This window comes from Mytilus edulis, chromosome 5 (genome assembly GCF_963676685.1).
Source record: "Mytilus edulis chromosome 5, xbMytEdul2.2, whole genome shotgun sequence".
Taxonomy (NCBI): domain Eukaryota; kingdom Metazoa; phylum Mollusca; class Bivalvia; order Mytilida; family Mytilidae; genus Mytilus; species Mytilus edulis.
The window spans coordinates 23,613,725-23,639,739 of NC_092348.1; the positions used below are offsets into that span (position 1 = coordinate 23,613,725).

General features: G+C 31.1%; 2 protein-coding genes across 6 annotated transcripts; one reads left to right on the forward strand and one right to left on the reverse strand.

Moving 5' to 3' along the window:
• Window positions 1-1,994: 1,994 nt before the first annotated feature.
• Window positions 1,995-17,280, reverse strand: LOC139523221 (solute carrier family 35 member C2-like). 3 transcript variants are annotated; one of them, XM_071317063.1, is made up of 10 exons: window positions 17,153-17,280; window positions 15,566-15,756; window positions 13,726-13,876; window positions 13,176-13,239; window positions 12,584-12,656; window positions 11,604-11,772; window positions 10,873-10,956; window positions 9,789-9,964; window positions 8,941-9,064; window positions 1,995-5,661 (listed from the first exon to the last, which is right to left on the reverse strand). In XM_071317063.1, exons 2-10 carry the CDS (start codon window positions 15,749-15,751, stop codon window positions 5,546-5,548), a joined length of 1,143 nt encoding a protein of 380 aa, XP_071173164.1. In that variant the 5' UTR covers window positions 15,752-15,756; window positions 17,153-17,280; the 3' UTR covers window positions 1,995-5,545. The 3 variants fall into 3 exon arrangements, with proteins under 3 accessions (XP_071173164.1, XP_071173165.1, XP_071173166.1); XM_071317064.1 differs by having other exon boundaries at window positions 17,143-17,280; XM_071317065.1 differs by having other exon boundaries at window positions 17,064-17,158.
• LOC139523223 (schlafen-like protein 2) lies at window positions 17,273-25,220 on the forward strand. 3 transcript variants are annotated; one of them, XM_071317066.1, is made up of 8 exons: window positions 17,273-17,396; window positions 20,774-20,954; window positions 21,237-21,336; window positions 21,554-21,702; window positions 22,436-22,541; window positions 23,177-23,341; window positions 23,948-24,018; window positions 24,768-25,220. In XM_071317066.1, exons 2-8 carry the CDS (start codon window positions 20,782-20,784, stop codon window positions 24,805-24,807), a joined length of 804 nt encoding a protein of 267 aa, XP_071173167.1. In that variant the 5' UTR covers window positions 17,273-17,396; window positions 20,774-20,781; the 3' UTR covers window positions 24,808-25,220. The 3 variants fall into 3 exon arrangements, with proteins under 3 accessions (XP_071173167.1, XP_071173169.1, XP_071173168.1); XM_071317068.1 differs by having other exon boundaries at window positions 17,293-17,503; XM_071317067.1 differs by having other exon boundaries at window positions 17,293-17,452.
• Window positions 25,221-26,015: the final 795 nt, after the last annotated feature.

Consider the following 26,015-nt stretch of genomic DNA (forward strand, 5'->3'; position numbering starts at 1 on the left):
AAACAGGAAAGTTACCATTATGGTATAGTTTGAGAAAATACGTGCTGTATGCCTTCCAAACGTTGATGCTCGCAATATGCAAAATAACGGAGTTCAGCCGTTTTTTCGTCAAAAATCTTATCCTTGACAAAAATTTTAGGTTAAATTATGTTTATTCAAGCAGCAAATATAATTTTGACTTTAAAAGTAAAGTTTCAATGAATTACCAATGATTACTTTGGTGTTTTGGGCCTATGATGTTTAATTTTAAGAGTGGGGGGTGCAATTAGGACACACATTATTTAAAAACATACAAACATTGTTTTTAAATTGAGTTTTGTATGTATTCATGACCCTCTTTTCGAAATTGAAAGTAAAGTTAAGTTAAGTTACATTTAATATAGGAAATTATTTTTTCACCTCCGGCTTTGAGGTTCGAACATGCAATCTACCTGCTGTGGGCTAGTGCAGCTTCCCACTGAACCACGGGAGTTCCAGTTTAAAATATTGAAAGTTTAGTAGTTAATAGTTATCAAAAGTACCAGGATTATAATTCATACGCCAGACGCGCGTTTCGTCTACATAAGACTCATCAGTGACGCTCAGATCAAAATAGTTAAAAAGCCAAATAAATACAAAGTTGAAGAGCATAGTTAACTGTTCCATTAACGAAGTGTAGGGAAAACAAAAAATCAGTCAGTTTTCGTTTAGAAATTAAGTCTCGATATAACATATTATTGTTATAAATCCCATCATTTTGAGCAAATATAGGATAATATCATACTTTAGTCTGCCATTTTTTTCTTAACTCTTACCGGTTTCTTTATTTCAATAAAAGTGTTTTCGGCTTTACCATAACCAGGCACTTCAGAAACAATGTTCTGTTACATCTATTTCAACTTCGAAAAAAAATTTCATGACTTTTTGTCTGTTTTTGTCTTTTTTTCAATTAATTTGGAAAGTACTGACCACAAATTAAGAATGCATTTCAAGTGAATGATTGCGTTTGGTACACTAGCAATCACTTATTTGACTTGCGTACAAGTTTTAATCATACTATGAATAGTTTCCTTCAAAAATACACGGCGAAGTTAATAAAAAAAAGTTATATTGCCCCCAAAATCAACAGTATATGTTCCAATACTCTACGGAAATATTGTGTTCAAAATTTAAAAAAAAACACGGTTTTCACAAGAGAAAACGTTGTCCGTTAGGGGCGATTTGATACCAAACTGTACTCTGAAGAGGTTTTAGGCACTACGAATCACCCAGCTGTGATATAGGGGATTGATTTGAGCCATCAACCACATCTGTACGTCAACAAATGTCAAAGATTCAATACTTTACGCAAGCTAGTTGCCCAAAAATATAGCCCATCGGTACCAGAGTACCGATGGGAACAGGAAGGGGTTAAGTAATAGCCTTGCTGCAGATTGCAGTTTTAAGTTCAGTGACAAAAACACTAAGTAATAGCCTTGCTGTAGATTGCTGTTTAAAGTTCAGTGACAAAAACACTAAGTAATAGCCTTGCTCAAATTGCTGTTTTAAGTTCAGTGACAAAAACACTAAGTAATAACCTTGCTGTAGATTGCTGTTTTAAGTTCAGTGACAAAAACAGTAAGTAATAGCCTTGCTGCAGATTAGTTTTAAGGTCAGTGACGAATTAAACGTGTATTGGATATGAAAATAAACCCTGCTATGTACTTGACTGAATTATCAGCTTGCTAGTTCTTATGGTAACCAGCCACCGGAAGACATGTGACTCTACCAAAACACATTCTGATTCTGAGCCAATGGATTTTCACTGTTACTCATAAATGGTGCATGCTATAAGTAAAAGCTGCAAATACAATTTTTTAAGTTTTTGTTTAAATCTTATCGGGAATGAACCCATGACCTCATTTACTTGAGTATCTTGAGGAGAGAGAACATACTACCCAGAGACCACAAAGGTTGTTTTCTGCAAATTGATTCCTGTATACTAGTTATAATTCTAGAATTAAACACCAAAATAATATTCAACAATAGTTTATTATAACAATAATAGTATCATGCAATGCATATCACAATAAATTAATGAAATTTTGTGAAAGTTAGAGAATTATGACTACTTGATCCCAAGGCACCTGAAGCATATTTATAAATCACAATCTACATCAATAAAATTAAAAAAAATCAAGGAGATTAGAGACATTGAAAAAGACTATAAAAAGATAATGATTTAAAAAAAGATTATGAAAAGTTCTTATTGTTTTGTGCAATATCATGAAAAGTAATAAATATACAATATAAGGTCAATGTCTAAAAATATAAACTTTTTTGTATGAGACTGAGAAATTGCCCAAGTTTTGTGCTGAATACAAAAAAGTTTACATTTTTCAGACATTTACCTAATATCGTTTCTATACTGCAACTTAAATTAATACATTGATAGCTATCTAGATTGTAAATTTAATTTCAAACTTAGTATCATCCCTGAATGAACCTCTCTCTGATTGTAGAAAAAGTGATCCATGAGAAAATTGACATTGCACAAACTAAAGCTGTGTTACTATATTTAGGAAATAAACACAATTAGTTGCAGTATAAATAGCCTACTTCATTATCTGTTGGATACCAATTATCTTGGATTTCATGATAGCCTAGGAACCACAAATTCCAATGTAAAAGGAATAACTTATTTTGTATAGGAATGTATGATGACTTTGGCAAAACCATCAAATCAAAGATCCAAGAAAAATGCAAGTTTTCCTAAATCCATGAAAATTGGTAACCACAAAAATAACTGAATCAACAGTATCCACCAATTCATATGTGGCTCACCTACCACTCTATCATCTGTGGCCCACCTATCACTCTATCATTTGTGGATCACCTATCACTCTATCATATGTGGCTCACCTATCACTCTATCATTTGTGGATCACCTACCACTCTATTATCTGTGGCTCACCTACCACTCTATCATTTGTGGATCACCTATCACTCTATCATATGTGGATCACCTATCACTCTATCATATGTGGCTCACCTATCACTCTATCATCTGTGAATTATACAGTGAAACCTTACAGATCTTTGTACTTTACAAATACCGCATGTAAATAACACATCTGGTTTATCACAAGATTTATAAGTACATAAATTGAAATGTTTGATTTACTACCAGTATCTGCACCATATCAGAAATGAGTCTTCATAATTGGAAGTTTTAGAAATCTGAATTTATACTTTTTTAGAAAAGAATTTTGATCATGACAGGAATGTTTTAATCTTATTGACATGACATCATGTTTCAATATGGAGGTTTTTCTACCTATAGATATACAACTGGATATCAAAAGGAAAGGGTTGTCACAGATTAACAAAATTTTCAAAGGGATTTTTCATCTTATCTAGTTGGTCAAAACTTTATTTTATGCAAAAAAACTCTAGCAGATGTGTTCCTCTTATTTTAAGTACATTCAACTTTGCAATAACAGAGAAAGTTTAAGATACAAGTAGGTCTACAAGGATTAAGATCTGCTAATCCTGCTAATAGCAGAAAAGTTTTACTAAAAGAGCAAGGCTTTCAAGACCATGCATAAACAACAACCTTGACAATTTTCTTATACATGATAGGTGGACTAGACAAGACAAAATATACAATGAAACAACAAAAAATATAAGTACAAATATTATTAATAACTTACAGTAACAAACAATGAGCTGAATAAATGAAATATTTAATGATATTGGTTCTTTTAACACCTATCAAAGATGCATACATAATTATTGTCATTGCACAATGTCATATTCACCTAAAATTAGGACTCATTCAGTGGAATGTTGTCTACAATATTTAACCATTTATTCAATCATATGCCTCTTCCCTTAACATACAAGAATTATGCATAATCCTTTAACTACATCTTTACACAAGTATATTACAAAAGGAGTAGGTTCAGTAAGACCACTTTTTGGCCTCAAAATATAGCAGTTTTACAAAATTGTGAAAATGCAATTTTTAAGTTATTTATTGGAAAGTATAATGCTTCTGCTACATACATATGGGCTGTTTTTGACAAAACAATGCACATATATTGGGAACTAGCAGCATTAAGTCATGCTATATTACTGAAATCTTCACAATTTCAGCATTTTAAATAATTTTAGATGGTTTCCATCTTAAATGAAAGTGGCCGCATTCATGTTCATTATTGAAATATAAGTTGTATTTGATGATAATACATAACATATATAAAGGTTGAGGATGAACACGGATGCGGCCACTTTCATTTTTGACAAAAACCATTTGAAAAGGGATGTTTTTTTGCATATTTGATAGATTTTTCATATTTAAGCTTGAATCGCAATGACTAAATCAGTTAAAATCTTTCACAAAAACTAATCGAATCAATTGAAATCGATACTTAAGTGTTTAAAAAGTGTCCAAAAATCTTTCGTTAGATGAACCTGAAATGTGAGGTCTAAATCGGCCCTTACCGGACCTACTCCTTTATCTTATAGCCCAATAATTATTTGTTTTCAATATAAAACCTATCCAACACAAAAGACCACTAAACTAGACACTAAATTAATTTGAGATTTTCACTCATTTTAGCAAGTTTTGCTATCGTTCAAATTGTCCTACAACAATTAAGATAGGAAACAATTGCAATTAATTTATAAAAGGATTTTGTGACATTACATGTGAAAGTATTTTTTCCTTTTTGTGATCAATTTTAAAAAGTTTTTACCATGCTTATTGTTTATATTATATATTTTTTTTACACATAAATTAATTGCCAAATGTTTTCCTTTTTGTGAACAGTTTGTACACATAGAAAAAATTTACTAATACATAGATATAGGAAGATGTGGTGTGAGTGCCAATGAGACAACTCTCCATCCAAATAACAATTTTAAAAAAGTAAACCACTATAGGTCAATGTACGGCTTCAACACGGAGCCTTGGCTCACACAGAACAACACGCTATAAAGGGCCCGAAATTACTGTATATAATGGCATCAGGAGTTAATAAAGTTAGAAACAATTCTTGTAACTATGGGAAATCAATGAAAAAATAAGGGCTAGTTGTTCTGTATGTTAAAGTTAATGTCTTTGTTTATCAGAAAAAATACTTTATTTGCCATAAACGCTCAAATAACTTATGAGTTGTGCATTGAACTTTGTAAAAGTAAAATTATTTTTACATGTTTGTGCAGCAAATAAAGAAATGACTATGTATAACCAAGTGCAAGTGGTTAAACTGTGTGACCAGAAATAAAATGGGGAATCATTTTACAGAAAGTGGGTGTATAATGGACATATCTCTTGAAATTCTTTTGAAATTGAGGAAACCCTAAGGGAAACAACTCTTGTGTGGACAAATACTCCAGTTATAAGGGAAACAACTCTTGTGTGGACAAATACTCCAGTTATGACAAAAAGAATGTAATCTTAACATGTTAATTTTGATAACTGTTGAAAGATTTACAATTTGAGACTAAATTTACAACATATAGCACCTCAAATTGCAATAATTTTAGACAATATTAAATAAAAATAATCAGTTAACATGTGCTATCTGTCTGTACGTGCATTAAAAACATCTATTTCATCATCAGAGTCTACATTAGCTTCTCCGTTCCGTATTAACATTTCCAAGTCATGTGACATTTCTTTAGTGTCTGTTTTTCCTGTAACAATAATGAAATAAAAGTTTAAAACAACAGATGAAAATAATTATACATTTTATAGCCGACAATGTGGTATGGACTTTGCTCATCGTTGAAGGTTGTACATTAACATATAGTTGTTAATTTTTGTGTCATTTGGTCTCTTGTGGAGAGTTGTCTCATTGGCAATCATACCACATCTTCTTTTGTATATGTACTGTGGATACTACAGAGCTATAACCCTAAGAATACATAGCTTATGCACTAATTTACAAAGTGTTATATCTATTCAATATGTAATTTGAGTTTTGCTATTTGTTGATGGTTGTTTGTTAGTATATCTAAAATATGATTCTGATAACAGATATTTGTTGTACAAATATAAGAAGTATATTCATAAATACATATACCATAATACAAATATTCTACACACATTATACAGTGTCCAGAGAAGTACTTTTAGTGTACTGTGAAAGTACTTTTATTCGTGGGGTACCAATTTTCGTGGTTTTCGTGGATGACGTTATCCACGAATTAAAGTGTCCAACGAAATAAAACAAACATTGTCCAAATCAAGACATGGAAAGATCCCATGTAGGTTTGACTACTGATATGATCTAGAGAATATATTGAATAACGCCAAATCTGAAAATGCTATATAGTAGTCATAGGGCAAACGCGCTATGAACTACAACTCCATGAAGGAGTATACCCATTTAATCTTTCAGAACATTAACTGTACAACTTTTGATCTTTTAATTCTCATAAAAATATTTTTGATCGATGAAAGTCAGATTTCCGTGTTCATTTTATATCCTCAAAATTCTCGTACATATCGGAAATAATAATTTTATGCTGAGCTTAATTTTGATAAGAATTATTTTACATTAAGATACGTTTATAGCATTTGTTTTTGTGTACTGTTTTCTTTAGGTGACATGTTTATGGCCTAATTAACACCTTTGATGGTCTTAAATCTGTTGATCACTTTATCTAGGGTTAATTAGTGTTGTCACTACGATTTACCATTTTACCGGGTCAATGTTTACTTTGCAATTTTCCTCAATCAAGACAATTTGTAACCTTCGTTTCTAAAGCTTCAATTTTCCAAATTTTTTTTAGAAAACTAAAATCCATGAATTTAAAAACCCACGAACATGTAAATATTTCTCAAACCACGAAAATTGATACCCACGAATTAAAGTACTTTCACAGTATTTTGTAAGTTTAAGTGTATTGTTTTGCAAAAAAATGACATAATTTAATTATTCAAAATAAAATGCAGCATCAGCATTTGTTTAGATTTAAGATTGTATATCTACAATATTTATAGTTTTTAAATCCAATGTAATTTTGATCAACCTCAAAAAAGAAGTTACATGGAATTGATTTTTAAACTTTTTACTTTTGATGAAGTGTGCTTTAATCTTGTATAAAAAATATTGAAAACCACATATATGAGACAGTAACACAGAAAAATCAACTATTCCAAGAAACAGAAAAATCAACTACTTCAAGAAACAGAAAAATCAACTACTCCAAGAAACAGAAAAATCAACTACTCCAAGAAACAGAAAAATCAACTACTCCAAGAAACAGAAAAATCAACTACTTCAAGAAACAGAAAAATCGACTACTCCAAGAAACAACTACTCCAAGAAACAGAAAAATCAACTACTTCAAGAAACAGAAAAATCAACTACTCCAAGAAACAGAAAAATCAACTACTCGAAGAAACAGAAAAATCAACTACTCCAAGAAACAGAAAAATCAACTACTCCAAGAAACAGAAAAATCAACTACTCCAAGAAACAGAAAAATCAACTACTTCAAGAAACAGAAAAATCAACTACTCCAAGAAACAACTACTCCAAGAAACAGAAAAATCAACTACTTCAAGAAACAGAAAAATCAACTACTCCAAGAAACAGAAAAATCAACTACTCCAAGAAACAGAAAAATCAACTACTCCAAGAAACAGAAAAATCAACTACTTCAAGAAACAGAAAAATCAACTACTCCAAGAAACAGAAAAATCAACTACTCCAAGAAACAGAAAAATCAACTACTCCAAGAAACAGAAAAATCAACTACTCCAAGAAACAGAAAAATCAACTACTTCAAGAAACAGAAAAATCAACTACTCCAAGAAACAGAAAAATCAACTACTCCAAGAAACAGAAAAATCAACTACTCCAAGAAACAGAAAAATCAACTACTTCAAGAAACAGAAAAATCGACTACTCCAAGAAACAACTACTCCAAGAAACAGAAAAATCAACTACTTCAAGAAACAGAAAAATCAACTACTCCAAGAAACAGAAAAATCAACTACTCGAAGAAACAGAAAAATCAACTACTTCAAGAAACAGAAAAATCAACTACTCCAAGAAACAGAAAAATCAACTACTCCAAGAAACAGAAAAATCAACTACTCCAAGAAACAGAAAAATCAACTACTTCAAGAAACAGAAAAATCAACTACTCCAAGAAACAGAAAAATCAACTACTCGAAGAAACAGAAAAATCAACTACTCCAAGAAACAGAAAAATCAACTACTCCAAGAAACAGAAAAATCAACTACTTCAAGAAACAGAAAAATCAACTACTTCAAGAAACAGAAAAATCAACTACTCCAAGAAACAACTACTCCAAGAAACAGAAAAATCAACTACTTCAAGAAACAGAAAAATCAACTACTCCAAGAAACAGAAAAATCAACTACTCCAAGAAACAGAAAAATCAACTACTTCAAGAAACAGAAAAATCAACTACTTCAAGAAACAGAAAAATCAACTACTTCAAGAAACAGAAAAATCAACTACTCCAAGAAACAACTACTCCAAGAAACAGAAAAATCAACTACTTCAAGAAACAGAAAAATCAACTACTCCAAGAAACAGAAAAATCAACTACTCCAAGAAACAGAAAAATCAACTACTCCAAGAAACAGAAAAATCAACTACTTCAAGAAACAGAAAAATCAACTACTTCAAGAAACAGAAAAATCAACTACTCCAAGAAACAGAAAAATCAACTACTTCAAGAAACAGAAAAATCAACTACTCCAAGAAACAGAAAAATCAACTACTCCAAGAAACAGAAAAATCAACTACTCCAAGAAACAGAAAAATCAACTACTTCAAGAAACAGAAAAATCAACTACTTCAAGAAACAGAAAAATCAACTACTCCAAGAAAATAGACTTATGAAAACCAACAACAATGAACATTACATTGTCCAGATACAAGGAATAGGTAAAGACATACAACTATTTTATACCTGTACAATGTACTTACTATAAACAGCTTTAAGAATAACATGTAATGTGATCCCTGCTAAACAAGCCACAAGACCAAGGCCATTTAAAAATGACATTTTATCACCATTCACAGTGGCTGCTAAATACAATGTACAAATTTCCTGAAAAAGAAAATAATTAGAAAATGTTAAGTGTATTCATCACATATGAATAACCAAAATAAACTAGCTATTCTTATTTCCTATACATCAATTATCATAAACATGGTTAATTAAGTATATTCTCTATACTAAATTAACCTGTTTGTTTTTTTTCGCTTATTGTTCTTCTAAATATATCAGTCAGTTAATTTTCTCTTTTGAATTGTTTGCATTTTTCATTTCAGTGCCTTTTGAAGCTTGCCATACAGTGACCTAGCTATTTTGCCTTCAGAAGAGTTATCTCATTGGCAATCATACTGCATTGTCTTCTAGATTTTAGCAATGTTACTAGTTCATAATTCATTTCATTTTGCTGTACTGTTATGTAAATTGTATTGTAATAATGCCTGTGTCCCCATTTGATGTCTTAGAGAAAATGAAAACTTTAACTTGGAATCCCATTTATTGCTCCAAGTCATGCTTCAGTGATACCAATATAAACAACCAAAAAGTCATGCTTCAGTGATACCAATATAAACAACCAAATTTCCCCCCTGGATTCGCCTATGCCATTCATGTCACATTTATTTTCCATGTCCTGTCAGAGAAATTCAAGAGAATTTATTAAATACAAATTCAAAAGTTTATCTTCTTTAAGAAAGGAAAAAAAACCTGTAAACTGTAATGCATATCCTTTACAATACATATGAACTTTTATCCTTGACTTGATATAATCTACACTTACTTTAAATATTCCTGCTATAGACAGTGTTAAACTTGATGTGTTTGCTAACAATAAAAATTCACTGAATTCTAGGAAAAAGGCTAAAACTGCTCCAAGTAATACTAATCCTGCATTTCTCAGCACAAGAGAAACATCTGAATACCTAAAGAAATCTGCCTTTGCACTTAGTAACTCTCCTGTAAAACAAAAGCTGTTTATATTTACAAGAGGCCCTGACAGTCATAAGCTAGGATAAATAAAAGCAGAAGACAATGAAAAATATGTTTACATATGTTGAATCAGAAAAAATATAAATTGTATAGTCTCTAAGAAGACTTGTAAGATTTCCGCTAATTTTTTTGGCAAAATAAGTGCAATTTAAGTGCCAGGCATATATGTATTTTAAAAATTTTTATTGTGAAGAAAAAACTATGAGGTCACATTATGTCACTAAATTTGAAAATAACAAGAATGTGTCCAAAGTACACGGATGCCCCACTCACACTATCATTTTCCATGTTCAATGGACCATGAAATTGGGTAAAAAATCTAATTTGGCATTAAAATTAGAAAGAGCATACCATAGGGAACATGTGTACTAAGTTTCAAGTTGATTGGACTTCAGCTTCATCAAAAACTACCTTGACCAAAAACTTTAACCTGAAACTCCCACTTTCATTTTCTATATTCAGTGGACCATGAAATTGGGGTCAAAAGTCTAATTTGGCTCTAAAATTAAATAGATCATATCATAAGGAACATGTGTAATAAGTTTCAAGTTGATTGGACTTCAGCTTCATCAAAAACTACTTTGACCAAAAACTTTAACCTGAATTGGGACAGACGGACAAACGAAAGGATGGACAGACGAATGAACGCACGAACAAACAGACGGACGAACAGACGGATGAGCAGACCAGAAACATAATGTCCTTCTACCATTGTAGGTGGGGCATAAAAAGTAAACTAATTAAAGAACTTTCTCTAGATGTTTTATGACAAGACATTATATTGTCATATATTGGAGTTCATAATGTAGAATTTTATAAAAATGACAATGAACATTCTAAAATACAATCAAAATTTCCAACATAAAAACACAAACCTTCAAATGCTATAGATAAAGGTAACAAGCCAACAATCATCCATGGCTGTATATGGAACATCATGTCTAATGGATTGCTTAAACCTAAAAATATAGTACAATCATATATATATAAACATTCTTATATTTGAAAACTCATATTCCTAGAACTACTTTAAACAATAAATGTATTAAACCAATACAGTTTTGAACCTTTATGTGTAATATTGTTGCTAAAAATAACATGTGCAGGTAAAGACAGGGATGGATACTCACTAGCCTGCATTTTTGGGTGCATGTCCCAGGTTTGGGACCTGTAGTAAACTGGTTGATTACATTTGTCATGTTTGTTTTTTGTATTGTTATATTATAAATCACTCATGGGTTTTCTCATTTGAGAAGTTTCCTATTTCGTCATGTATCATCCTTTTGTGGCTGGCTGTGCAGTATTGGTTTTGCTCATTGTTGGTGGCTTATGGTTGCATAAATACACATTGTTTGGATTTTGATGAACTGTAGACTCTTTGGCATTCATACCTCAAAAATACTCATGTCTTTAAGTCATAGAAAACTATAATAAGTTGTACATATAATGAAAGACTATTTTTTTTTTTAACTTTTAACCTTAATCAGGAATGAGGATACTTATTGATATTGTCAATGTACATATTTTTTTTTTTTTTTTTATCTTTTTCTATGTGTGATTAGCCAATGAAGTGTTTGAATAAACCTTATATTAAAATGTCTGTTACCTATTTCGTGTTTTTGTGTGACTATTTGTGCCAATGTCCATCTGAGACCAGACAAAATGGAGGCAGCAAAAACCATTAGGAACCCCTCTAGTTGAAATTGTGTTGATTGGAAAGTGAACATAAACAGACCACCAGCTATAAATAATACTACAAATATTAACGACCATCTCTGAAAAAGAACAAAATCTACATTTGTTTATGTCCACAAGTATTACAGGCTGACATGGTATTGTCATTGAAATAATTTGAAATTTTACATTATGTAACATTCGTTTTAGTGATAATTGAGGCTAAATACAAATGTTTAACATCAGGTGCTGAAACACAATGGGGTTAACTTATCGGGGCCTTTTATAGCTGACTATATGCGGTATGGGCTTTGCTCATTGTTGAACGCTGTACGGTGACCTATAGTTGTTAATGACTGTGTCATTTTGGTCTTTTGTGGATAGTTGTCTCATTGGCAATCATACCACATCTTCTTTTTTATATTAACTGTTAACTAGATTAAGAGTTTCAATTGTAATTTTTTTCTGTGTTCTTTTGTTATAAACATCTAAACATGCCAACATTTTTAGTGATTCAGGAGATTTCATAGTATAACAGCTCAATACAGATTGCATTCACAGAGATTTTAAGATACTTGGATATATCCTGACCTGTTGTCTTTCTTTGACAGTATTTTGTCTAAAAGATCAATAAACTGTTCTTATATTATATGATTCCATATTAAATTGGTGTTTGTGTAGGTTATATGTGTTTCAAATTACAGTAAAAAATGAAGATAAACTTGGTAAAATTGAATCAATGAAAAACGAATAAGACCTCTCAAGGACCACATATTATGTATTAAAATGTAAACAAACTCATAACAGTTATTATTCAGCAAAGAATTAGTATATGCTGCTATCTTATAACAGGCCACCTGAAAATCATTTCACAAAAAAAGCAAGATTTACCTAATGAATACAAATACCTACTGGTTTTTCTAGTCTAAAACACAAAGAAAATCCTAGTATAAATACTACAGCTGTTGACTTGGTCATTGTATATCTATAAATAAATATGCATAAATTATCTGTATTTACATAAAAGTCATAAAATCATTTGTTTTTATCTATTTCTACTCAGATCTGATGTTTTACTTACTTTAAATAATTTATACTTAAAAAAGCTTTTACCCATCAGAAAAAAATCATATTACAATTAACATGTACTATAATTGATTAAAACATAGTCTTTTAGAATTCTGATATTTAAAACATGTTCACAAAACTAAAGATATTTTTTTAGTTAGGTTTTCACAAGGCATATAAATGACGACCTCAAATCCCATGAGTTTATAATTGCCTAGTTTTCTTTTCTGGCATTGCTGATGTTTCTCAGTGTCCATACTACTGACTGGCATTTGTAAACTTGCCATGTCTTCATTTTAGAATGTATGTGAGTTATATTACTTCTATTAAGTTTAATGCAACATATCATTTTATATATATGGCAATGCATAAAGATTCTCTTTCAGTTTCCTATCCTAATATAAGGTGCTCAACTTAATTGGAGATGTATACTTACAATGATACAGTTATAAACTCAAAACTCCAATTTGATAATGCTATATCCAGAATACTGGCAATACCTGTAAAATACAAAAACCCTATTATCAACAGAAATATATACACTGGTATCAATTAACGATTGTGCAATTATGTACATTAATTAAATGCTGTAAGCCTACACCAACAGACTGCATACTGAATTTCTACCATTTATACTACTTTAGCCGTGAACAATCTATTTGGATCAACAACAATATCTGGTGTTCAGCCATGCTAAGTGAAATTTGACTACTGTATTAAACATATACAACCAGAAACAGAGTTTTCTTAATAGGTATATACAGTGTGTGATATGTTTCTCTTTATACTATACCTCAGGGTGGTGTTCCAAGATAGGGGGAATATATGGAACTTGTGTATCAACAACTTTTTTTCCCTTTCTTTCAGGAATATTATTTTCAAACAAAGTTCTGTAACTTAGAAATTTGAAATCTTTTTCTAAAACAATAATATATACATTTTGAATGCAGATTGAGATGAATAAATTTTGAAAATGTGATGAATACCTGTAGGAGCAACTTTCTTGACATTCATGTCCCAAGGTAAAGTGACTCTCTCTTTACTGGTGCACATTTGTATTAAACATCTACATAATCCTGCCAGTATGAATTTGATGACTAGATGGGCCATTGTTAACGATAATGGAATTTTGAAATGCTGAAATATACATTTTACAAGCATATAATACATGAAGATCAAATAATTACATTTTTTACCATAAAATATCTTGAGTATAAAAATTTGTAGGAATAAACAGAGCCAAATTTCAAGTGCCTAAGAATATCTACAGATTATCATGTTGTCTGCATACTAGTATATGTATTGAAAAAGATCAAGTGTGAGTTGCAATATCATTTTTTACTGATATAAATGAGAAGGCAACTTTTAATACATTCCCTGCATCATATATTCTCGCAAATATTGTGAATTTTTATATAAAAAAATATTCTCTCTGCCTTCAAGATATCAAAGGGCTATCAATAACAGATCACCTTTGACTTTATCCTTTTAAAAAAATATCTTTAAACTTGTGGTTCTCTTTTTCTTCGACACACATTATATAAAATTGAGAATGGAAATGGGGAATGTGTCAAAGAGACAACAACCCGACCAAATAAAAAACAGCAGAGGGTCACCAGCAGGTCTTCAATGTAGCGAGAAATTCCCGCACCCGGAGGCGTCCTTCAGCTGGCCCCTAAACAAATATATACTAGTCCAGTGATAATGAACGCCATACTAATTTCCAAATTGTACACAAGAAACTAAAATTAAAATAATACAAGACTAACAAAGGCCAGAGGCTCCTGACTTGGGACAGGCGCAAAAATGCGGCGGGGTTAAACATCTTTGTGAGATCTCAACCCTCCCCCTATACCTCTAACCAATGTAGTAAAGTAAACGCATAACAATACGCACATTAAAATTCAGTTCAAGAGAAATCCGAGTCTGATGTCAGAAGATGTAACCAAAGAAAATAAACAAAATGACAATAATACATAAATAACAACAGACTACTAGCAGTTAACTGACATGCCAGCTCCAGACTTCAATTAAACTGACTGAAAGATTATGATTTCATCATATGAACATCAGGCACAATCCGTCCCGTTAGGGGTTTAGTATCATACCACCATAACATATATGAGAAGAACATAACCTGTGTCATGCCAACAACTGTTTTTAGAATAAATGTGTTTAGTTCCGATGCAAAGACCTTATCAGTGACTCAATATTAACGCCAAAATATGCAATCTTTAATGACTTGACAACAGTATCGTAATTATATCCCTTCTTAATAAGTCTATTCAAAGGTTTTGTAAGTTTCTGAGGTGAATACTGACACCTTTGTGCTTTATAAAGAATATTACCATAAAAAATTGGATGTGAAATACCTGAACGTATTAGAAGTCTGCATGTTGAGCTATATTTACGAATGATGTCTTTATACCAATGATAAAATTTAGTAAATGTTTTGACTAGTTTGTGATATCGAAAACCCTGGTGTAATAATTTTTCAGTAATACATAAATTTCTCTCGTTAAAATCTAAGACATTGTTACATACACGAGCGAATCGTACAAGTTGAGATATATAAACACCATAAGATGGTGACAAGGGAACTTCACCATCTAAAAACGGATAATTAACGATAGGAAATGAAACATTTACATAAACACGATAAAAGGCTATGCCAGGTAAACATGTTAATATAAATCATATTTTTCCATCAGCAACTGTCATGACTGTAACTCCAAGTCAAATGCCAGAATACACCTAGTATTTTAAGGATCTTTGTCATGTTTGTTAAAGGTTCTGTATAGAGTGTTGTTTTTTAAAAGAACTTACATGAATAAATCTCTGGTTGTAGAATGTCAATCCAATGGAAAATGTGTAATAAAATATAACTAAACATAATGTTTTTAAAGCTAGTTTTATAAATGTACAGGAACACAGCGAAGTTTTTACAATTTTAGCTCTAGGTTCGACTACATCCTCTAGGACTCTCATAGGGGGCCTCCTTTTCTTTCCCATGGTGTCTACAAAATAAAGAATGATATCATAAAATACAATGATGTTAAATTACATAAATATAATAGATTCATATATATATATCATTCAAAAAGCTTACAGTTTATAATTTATACTTCTGTGCATTCTGCATATACATTGTATGTTCTGGACCATACGATTATTTGAACCATACACGTATGCGTATAAACTCATATGGTCTGATCATATGTGTATGGTCTTGGTAAATTAATACATAAACTTTAAACCTGTAGAATAATTGGTTCATGTTCATCATAATTTTGTTGCTAACTTTTTTGTTTTTAATTATGCTGATTGTTTCTCATGTATATAGCCGCCTATAAGGTATGGATTTTTCTCATTGCCCAATGGCATATGGTGGCCTACAATTGCTGAGAGGTTTCAAATAACTATCCTTTACCGTTTATTTTTGGAAAGAATTTATATGTTACAGGATTCAATAAAATCAATAAATTTTTTACTTGTCCCGTAGAACACGTAAAAACTGTACATTTTGTCTTAATGAAGGTTTAAAATTACTGTTCAAGTCATTTGGGAAGACTTTTTACCATTAATCGTCAAGAATGTACCCCAATTACGAACCTTAACTAACAGCACTAAATAGATAAATGGCCTAAGCTGCAATTAATTGTACTGTCTACCCCAAAGTATCACAGTCATGACAGTTGATGGATTCTGCAAATAAATAACTTTATTGCACTAATCACAGTGCCCATGTAAGTGCAGAATAATAACTCTTTATTATTATCAGTGTTTAATCATGACTACAAGACAAAACAGACAACAATGTCCTCTACATGTATGTAACTACCATTTCAAGAGGAAGGTAATGGGAGTACCTTCATGACGAATAACAGTAAAAATTGTTGCCAAATGATGTTAACAGTAATTTTTGGTGCATGACTATAAAATGTACGCTTTCTTTTGGACGATAAAAAAATCGACTGATTTTGACGAATCACATTATATTTTTTCCAAAAATGATGGTAATGATAACTATTTGAGACCTCTGAAAAATCACGATAAGGATATTTTAACAAATGACTGTAAAATTTTAACCAATTTGACACTACGGTAGCTGAAAATGACCATTTGACGCCTGAGGTAAAGGATATTATAAATTACCACCCTCTTCCAACATTTCCAAAGCAGAAACAGATGAACCTTAAATGACTGAAATGACTATTGATAAAAGGAGGTTACAAGACTAAAAATTTTAATCTATTGGATATATAACAGTATAATTTATACTGTTACATATCCATCAAAATTATACATAATTTTAAAACTGTACATGTATATGCATAGAATGGACAGCTGGAATTGATTCGTAAATATAATGCATCAGTCCATCACAATCCAACAGTTTTTACTTATTCATACATGCTCTTTCAGTAGTTTTTCATTTCTACGCGGGTCAAGGAGTCTTTGCTGTATCCTGCAATATTAGACATGTTAGATAGGAGATTTTGTTTACATTTTTGCCACATTTCAATATCCGGTATTGGGTTAGAATTTAGACCGGCTCAGCGACTTCCGGTTTTAGTTTTCCCAGACTTTTTTTTTGTCATTATTTTATGCTATTCTGACTTTTCCACAAATCTACTCTGCAGCATTATATCTCATGGTATGCATTTCAAAGGTCGTCTTCATGAGATACGAATTAAGAACTGGTTAAAACAGGTTGATATGATAGCCTCATGAAAGCTGTGGAGAGGGACATATAATTTTTGTGTGAGAAAAACTTGTTTTCAACTTCAACAATGTTCAAATAGAATAAACACTGAAAGTTTGAAACAGGATTTTTAAAAAATTTTAATGTTGAATAAACATTATTCTAATTTTCAATTGAACAGAACTATTTTTTTCACATCCCGTTCTCGCAGGCACTGCGCTTTCGGGTCGATCCGGCCCCACGTCGATCCGGCCCAAGTCGATCCAGCCCATATGGAAAGTCGATCCGGCCCCAATAAAAAATATTTTGATAAGGAATGAAAATAAAGATATATATTAATGTAATTCATAAATGTTTATGATTTTTATTATAATGTAAAAGGTATTATTATATACACCAAACAAAATATCAAACTATAAAGACCTTGTTGATATTACAACAAAAAAAACCAAAAAACAAAAACAAGTGTTATAGAAGCCTGTGATGTAACCTGAAAAAAATACAATTTATTATTATTATATACACCAACCTGAACCAGAAGATCAATCTATAAAGACCTTGTTGATTACATAACTTTAATTAATCAGGATTTGATTTAATTAAGTGATTACAAGTGGCATCACCTTAGTTCACAATCATCAGACAACTGTTGAATAAACAAACCAGTTATAGACTAATGATTTGATTAATCAAGTCATTATGATAGTTAAATTTTATAGGTTTCAGTGGACTGTAAATATTTATTTAGATATTCTGTGTATGAATTAACAAAAAATAAAATCGCCATGACATTCAAAGTTAAAGTTATCACGGAAAATAACTTCATATTTCAAAATATGTTGAACCTGCAATTCAGTCAACAATAACACTCATTTTCGTATCGATTTAAAATAGTTCTTTAACTGGTACTCCAATACTTCACTTACCTGTTAATTTTGTCATCCATCATCGGACACTTTTTGCAAATTCCATTTAAACTGTTAAAATGTGTCACAAATTCCTCCAAAATCAATATAGTTATTTCATATTTATTATGGGGCCGAATCGACGTGGGCCGGATCGACTTGGGCCGGATCGACTTTGGGCCGGATTGACTTTGGGCCGGATCTGTTTGGGGCCGGAACGACCGGATACCGGCACTGCCACTTGTTCATAAATGGATAGTCGACCTTCGAAACAAGTGCCTGTGTCCCTTCTCATGAAAATAATATCATGTACTGCCTACGGTGTAATGGAAATGTAAAAATGATGAACAAAATATTGTTACATTGGAGAATAGTTGCTTGAATGCTGGGTTGGTTAAGGAACTGATTAAAGTTGAATGTAACAATAATGTTACAGCTTTTACATTATTGCTAGTAAGACAAACCTTTGTTTGGCTTGCTTGCTTTGTTTGTATCAATGTTTGCTCAAGCATGGCAATTAAGATAGGCGGGGCTTATATTTTTCTTTCATTGACCAAATATTCAGGCGAAAACTAATAAAACTAAAAAAATAACAATTTTCTTCTCAAATACGAAGTGTTTTATTTAAAAAAAAAACCATTTGCATAAGTTTTCAATTTATCTATTGCATTGTTAAGCAGAACAATTAAATATTAACTCAACGATATGGGTATCTATCAAGTTGGATAAAGAAAATGCATAACCTCCCTTTTTAAAAAAATTACCACGGACTGAGAACAATAATCAATATATAAGTTCAGTTATTTCCGTGTCTACCCTTCCTTTATGTGACTCGAGAAAAAAATCCAAAAAGTGGGTATCGAAAAGAGAAAATCGAGTGCACCTTTTTATGTTAGGGTGTGTTTTAGATGAGCATTTTGTCTTGAAAACGTACAAATCAAGAGTATTTGATACATCATATTGCTTCATATTCTATCTTTTTTATATAGCAAAGCTATGGGTTGACTTTATAACATAAAAAAATCCCAGTACTAAAAGATGAAATACATGTATATGGGTCAAATAAAATACCTATCTAATGAATCACAAAATCAGAGTAGGTGTGTTCGAATAGCTATTTTTTTTACTAACTTTTAAATTGGATGATGAAAATGCATATCTTCGAAAAAAATAAATTTTTTGCTTCCATTTCTACAATTGTGAAAATGAACTGGTGTAATGGGGAGATGATTTTGACGATATAGAATCCTGCCTGTATTGTATATTTACAGGTAAGGAAACATGTGAGAATATTTGTCGTGATGTTTTAAAATTTAGTGTCCTTAACCTCAAACATAACGTCCAATAAAATTTAAGTATGGTGTATACAAGCTGAAGCCCCGCCTATCTTAATTGCCATGCTTGAGCAAACATTGATACAAACAAAGCAAGCAAGCCAAACAAAGATTTGTCTTGCTAGCATTAATGTAAAAGCTGTAATGTGTCTTTGCCATGGTTACATTCCATTATTGTATACATTGAAGACTGCAATGTACGCTATATTTATTAAAACTAGGTAGTAATGGCACATGAATTTAGGTAAATTTTGTATCTTAATGATAAAAAACGGTAAAAATTATTGCCAAATGACGTTAATGGTAATTTTTGGTGCATGACGATCAAATGTACACTTTCTTTTAGACATTGTTAGAGGATAAAAAAGTCGCCTATTTTTGAACCTCACATAAAATCTTTTCCAAAAATGACACTAACAATAATTAATTGAGACTCTTGACGTATCATGAGAAGGACATTTTGACGAATCACGGTAAAATTTTTACCAATTTTATGCTAATGGTAATAAAAATAGATAACTCATGTCAGTCTATCACTCTGGTCACCTACATTATGTATACAAGTCATCTGTCATCATGTAGACGACATATAAAAAGTCTATAGGAACCTTGCACCAGTGGCTCAACTTGACAATATAAAAAAGAAGATGTGGTATGATTGCCAATGAGACAACTATCCACAAAAGACCAAAATGACACAGACATTAACAACTATAGGTCACCGTACAGCCTTCAACAATGAGCAAAGCCCATATCGCATAGTCAGCTATAAAAGGCCCCGATAAGACACTGTAAAACAATTCAAACGAGAAAACTAACGGCCTTATTTATGTAAAAAAAATAAGTACATTTATATCTAATGTCCAAAAATGTAGGTGACCAGAGTGATAAACTGACATGAGTAAAGTTTGCCTCATCTTTACCAATAAACATTTAAATGATTAACAAAAATTATTGAATACTTCTATTGTATGAACTATTACGTAAAAAGTGTAAACAAATATGCTTGATATGTTGCAAAATATTTCAGAACATCTTGAACATAAAATATTTTCAGTCTATTTTTTTTTACATACATGTAACATTACAGAATTCAAGATGGCTGGTACAAAGTTGAAAGTTCATCACTATTACATAAGAAATTCAGAAGTACCATTTGAAGAAGATATGTTTAATGAGTTTAAAGGTCACAGAAACTTGGCAGTTGAAGAGTTACCTCCCTGGACACAGGAATCCACCAAGGAAAAGGCATCAAGAAGGGCTGTTTCTAGGTTTGTTTTTTGTATTAACCATCCACAGAACTTGAAGATTCATGACATTTTGCATGTACATACCATATTTTTCCATGGCATGATTTTGGAAATCTCACTCTTATTTAAAGACCAAAGTTCTATTATATCTGTTAAGATATTATACATTTCTCAGCTTTGTCCCAAAAAAAGTTAAGCGCGTTATTCAGTGTGCACCAAATTTTTTATGTTATTTCTTCATAGACAGAAAAAATATTAGTCATTCCTTAAATAAAATACTTCAATAAAATGTTGTATTTGTAGGGCATTGAATGCTATGTTAAACACAGGTAAAGGTGGAAAAGTTTACCTGGGAATTGTGGATAGTGGAATGGTTAGAGGTCTGCAGCTTACAACTTATCAAGTAAGTTTTATTATTTTGGACCTTAGCTGTAGAATTTAAAGATTTAATTACATTGTTTGTATATATATTTTTATAGTGATTAGCAGTACCAGGGTTCACATGCTTCATCAATATCTCAGTTCATACTGCTTTATGTTCCTGGTAATTCTTTTGACAGACACCTTTCATACATAGCTATAGTTTTAGAACAATAATTTTCTGATATTGATACTTTCAGCAAGATCATGTAATGGGTAGCCTTGATGATTTGATGTCCCGGTACAAGCCTCCAGTAAAGAAACATCGTTATAGAATAAAGTTTGTTCCTGTTGTAGACCCAAAATGTTCTGAGGAGGAAATTATCAAGCAGTGTTCTTATGATGCAAGGTAATGTGTTACCAAAAGATAAAGACCTTAACAGTAATACATCTCACTGTACAGCCATCCACAAAAGTTTGATATTTAACTCATTTGGGCATTTATTAAATTTTTATTGGTGGTTCATTTTAATCCAAAAAAATCCATGCAAATTAGTAGTCTATAAATAATATTTTTTCCTATTATTATTCTAAATCTCATACATTTATGACATTATACGCTATAGTTAATCTGTTCTAGTTCTCTTAACTTTTTCTGACTTTAATATACACCTTTGCATACCTTATATTCATTTGTATCTTTAAAATAAGTTGCCAGAATTATAATTGTAATATTTACATGTAGTATAAATGTTGACACAGAAAAGAAAATATATATGTATTGTCTGTGTAAAATGTAAAAATAAAACTAGTAGGAATAATTCATACCTGCCAACTGTCACTATTTGCGGGGGATTTCCCCCATGGAGGCTCCCAAATTGAAATTTTGAAAGAGCAATTTTGTCAACAATTTTAAACAAAACAATTAATTTTACAATGACATTAGGCTAATAAAAGTATGAAGAAGCCAAAAAACTACATTTAAATGTATTTGTAGGCCCCCTTGAAGGTTTATTAGGACTATGGCAGCCATCTTACACGCAAAACCCCCATGGGCATTTTGAAAAGTTGGCAAAATATGATGACTTTGTCACTGTGATTACAATTAAGAGAAATAAATGTATCGTTCCATAAATTTTCAGTGTTAACCTTGACGAGACAGACATGACAGAGAGGATGAAGCCACATATTTTCAGAAGTCATAGATATTGTTGGTGTGATAAAGATGGTGTAGCTCAGTTTAATTGTGTAAGTTTTTATAAAAATTCGATTAAATAGGATGGAAATTTGAAAGACACATCAATAGTTTATCATTGTTTATTCATTTTTACTTACTACAAATTAGATAAACAACAAAAAAGGGAAACAAAAAGAAAACAAGATGGAATAACATATTCGTGAGGGTTATTAATAAAAGTAAATGAATTAAAAGTATTTTGATCATTTATATTAGCTCTTCATATTTGTGTTTACCCATAGGAGTTATAGGTTGAGTAAAACTATGTAAGGTAGGTTTATTGATTGATAGATAATCAATGTCCAGTGGCAAATACATCTGATGTTAGAGACGTGTGTAAATATTGCTTGATTATTCTGGATAGCAACAAGCTAATACTTTCTGATATGTTGAATCTGAGTATAGATGAGATGATTTTGGTTTATGTTTGTTCTTCTCCAAAAAGTATTTTTTTAGATGATAGGCAAATAGCAATTCTGAAAGTTTTGGTTTGTTTGAGGCATCTAGAGATCAATTCTATTACATCTTTTATGAAAGACAAGCTCATGACTGTAGAAAATGTTCACCAACTGTTTATGTTACATTACAGTTGTGCCTTTTATAATAATCTTTAAACATACTTTTTATAATTGATTCTATTATGCAGGGTGTAATGACACAAGATTATGTTATTGAGATAGACATCTTACCGTGGAACAGCAAAGATCCACGGAATCAGGACAGTGGATGTGGATCATTGATAAATCTCCATCCACTACACGAAGATGAAGAAGGTTCAGTGTACTTCAGGAGGCAGGCAAGCTTAGTGAAGGTAAGATAGGGCTTCGATGACATATGCTATGCCTTTGATAACCTGGTATGCCACTATTATGACTAGAATCTGTATTTTTCAGCAACAGTTTCAAAGACACGTAAAAGTAATTGAAGGTTTTCTCACAAAAGTATATTATGCTTATATATCTGATAAAAATGCATCCAAACTTGGCTCCTATAGATAAGGGGACCCCACTTTCAATTTTACTCAATTGAAATTTTTGTTGCTACTTTTTACATTGTACTTAAGTATGAAGGGTATATTTTTAGTAGAGTAAACTTTTGAAATTACAAATTTAAAAAACAATAATGTTTATGAAATTAATATTCAATGATATATATTATAAATTACCATATATCCAAGATTTCTTTAAATGTAAAAAAAAATAAATTGGGATACCATGCAAGATTGTATGCCTTTTGAAATAAATTTTATGTCCACTAACTACTGCGTGTTTCATTTTGTGTACCAAATTATAATCTTATGACATGGCTTATTGACCACATAGTTTGTATCTTATTATATAACTCTCAATTTATTTTAGTATTCAATGTCAGAAATATGTGAGTTTACCAGAACATTTTTACTTTTAATTTATTTTAGTACTCTATGTCAGAGATATGTGAGTTAACCAGACAGGAAGCCAGAGAATCTTTGGAGGAAGAAGTTAACAGGTAAATTTATCGCATTCTCTTTCCTTTTGTTTTTGTCTGTTCTCCAACTAATATTTTCATTATAATTTTCTGTGGTACTACTGAACAGAATGACTAAATATTGGTTCATTAGCTTGAAAGTGATGAATTGTACTGTGTTATTTTAGCTCCCAAACACTTCTTCCTGTAAACCAATACTTTAAATTTTCCAATATCAAAACAAATTTCATCACACTCTTCTTCTATACTCCTCCTCAGAATAATTTCAATTTTGATCAGTGAGAAGTTGTAATTATAATGGTTGCATTTTTTTTTTTATTTCTCACACACCTTCCAGTTTACTGATTCCTTGAAACTTTCAAAATGTAAAATAGGCTAAAAGAAATTGTCACATATTTTCCAGTACTTCCAGCTTGATTTCATATTTGATCATCAGTTAGAGAATAATGAGTTGTAATGTGTGAGCACTTTTCGTATCTGTCAGATACTTACTAAGTACGACAAAATGCCATTCTTGTTTACTCATAATGCTTATTCTTATAACTTCTGTTTTTTGAACTACAATTAGAAATGAAGATATTAAAACATGTCAGAGGTCAGGCATACTAATATACCATGTGTCAAAAGAGGATATTTGTATCATTTATATGAATAAGAAGATGTGATATGATTGCCAATGAGACAAATCTCCGACATTGATTTAAACATGTTTGTTTTTAATCTAGGAGGAATGACTTATTGAAATTATTCCATATATCAACTTATTGTAGGCTTCAAAGAGAAATAATAGCAAAAGAGGAGCTATGTTAGGAGACATATCATGCCAACAACTACAATTGATAGACATTGACAGAAGGTGTTTTCCTACCATAGATGGTGAGAATTCAGGTAGTGTCATCTCAAGTTCTCAAACCAGCAACATAAAGGATACGGACTATGAGGAATGAATTAAAGGACATAAAAAATTGTTGATTGAGATTGTTTTATGCTACTTACAAAACGCTTGGAGATAATTCACATGCTACATTGATAGTGGATGAGAGTTTTATACAGAAATTTATTTTGCGACCAACAACGTTCTAAATTTGTTATCTTATGTATGGTATATGAACAAAATATATATATTAATGCTGAATGAACTATCTTGCAAAAAGAAAGGATGAATTTTATAACATGAAATATATGAAAGAAAATATGATGAACATAAAACTAATGTATTTCATGTTTTTAGTTGTATGCATTAGTTATTTAAAGACTTATATGTCTATCCTAAAATTATGTAACTGTAAACTAGACCCTGTCCTGAATATAAAATAACATAAACCCAGCATCTAGTAGCAGTTACAGTACTGCACAGTAGAAAACAGTACAGATAACTGGATGGTTGTCATTTATTTCTGATACATGTATCAGTTGATTGGATGTGAATTAAAGGTTATGTAGGGTGTCAATCATAGTGTCCAGGTGCTCTGTATTGTAGTATAATGTTGCTTATTACATGTATATGTAAACAAATCTTTTGATATATCATACACTGAGAATAGAAGACAGTCCAGAAACAGGTCATTGGGGAGCTTGTAACACAATTGGTTCCCATAGAAATGCTCACTGTCTATTTAAAAATATGTTATTAATAAAACATGAAACATTTTTTGAAATAATTTTCAGATAGTTTATATATATTACAATGTTTTTAGGCAGGAACTGTATAATAGAGTTGAATATCTAAAGTTATGCAAGAAAGCTCGCTTAGAAAATATAAAAGATCTATTATGTTATTCAAGTAATTACAAAAACAATAACATTGGTAACAAAATATTAATTGATAGAAAAACAAAGGATTAGGGATATCCATCTATCACACAAATCATTTCATTCACAGCCAAAAAAAATCCAACAAAAATAACTGAAACAGTGCTGTTATTTTTGTTCTTCATTTCAAAGTCACAATAAGGCCTTCAACAAAGAGCAATAAAGAAGAAAAAGATCTTTCCTCACTGCAACTTTAAGATGACCCC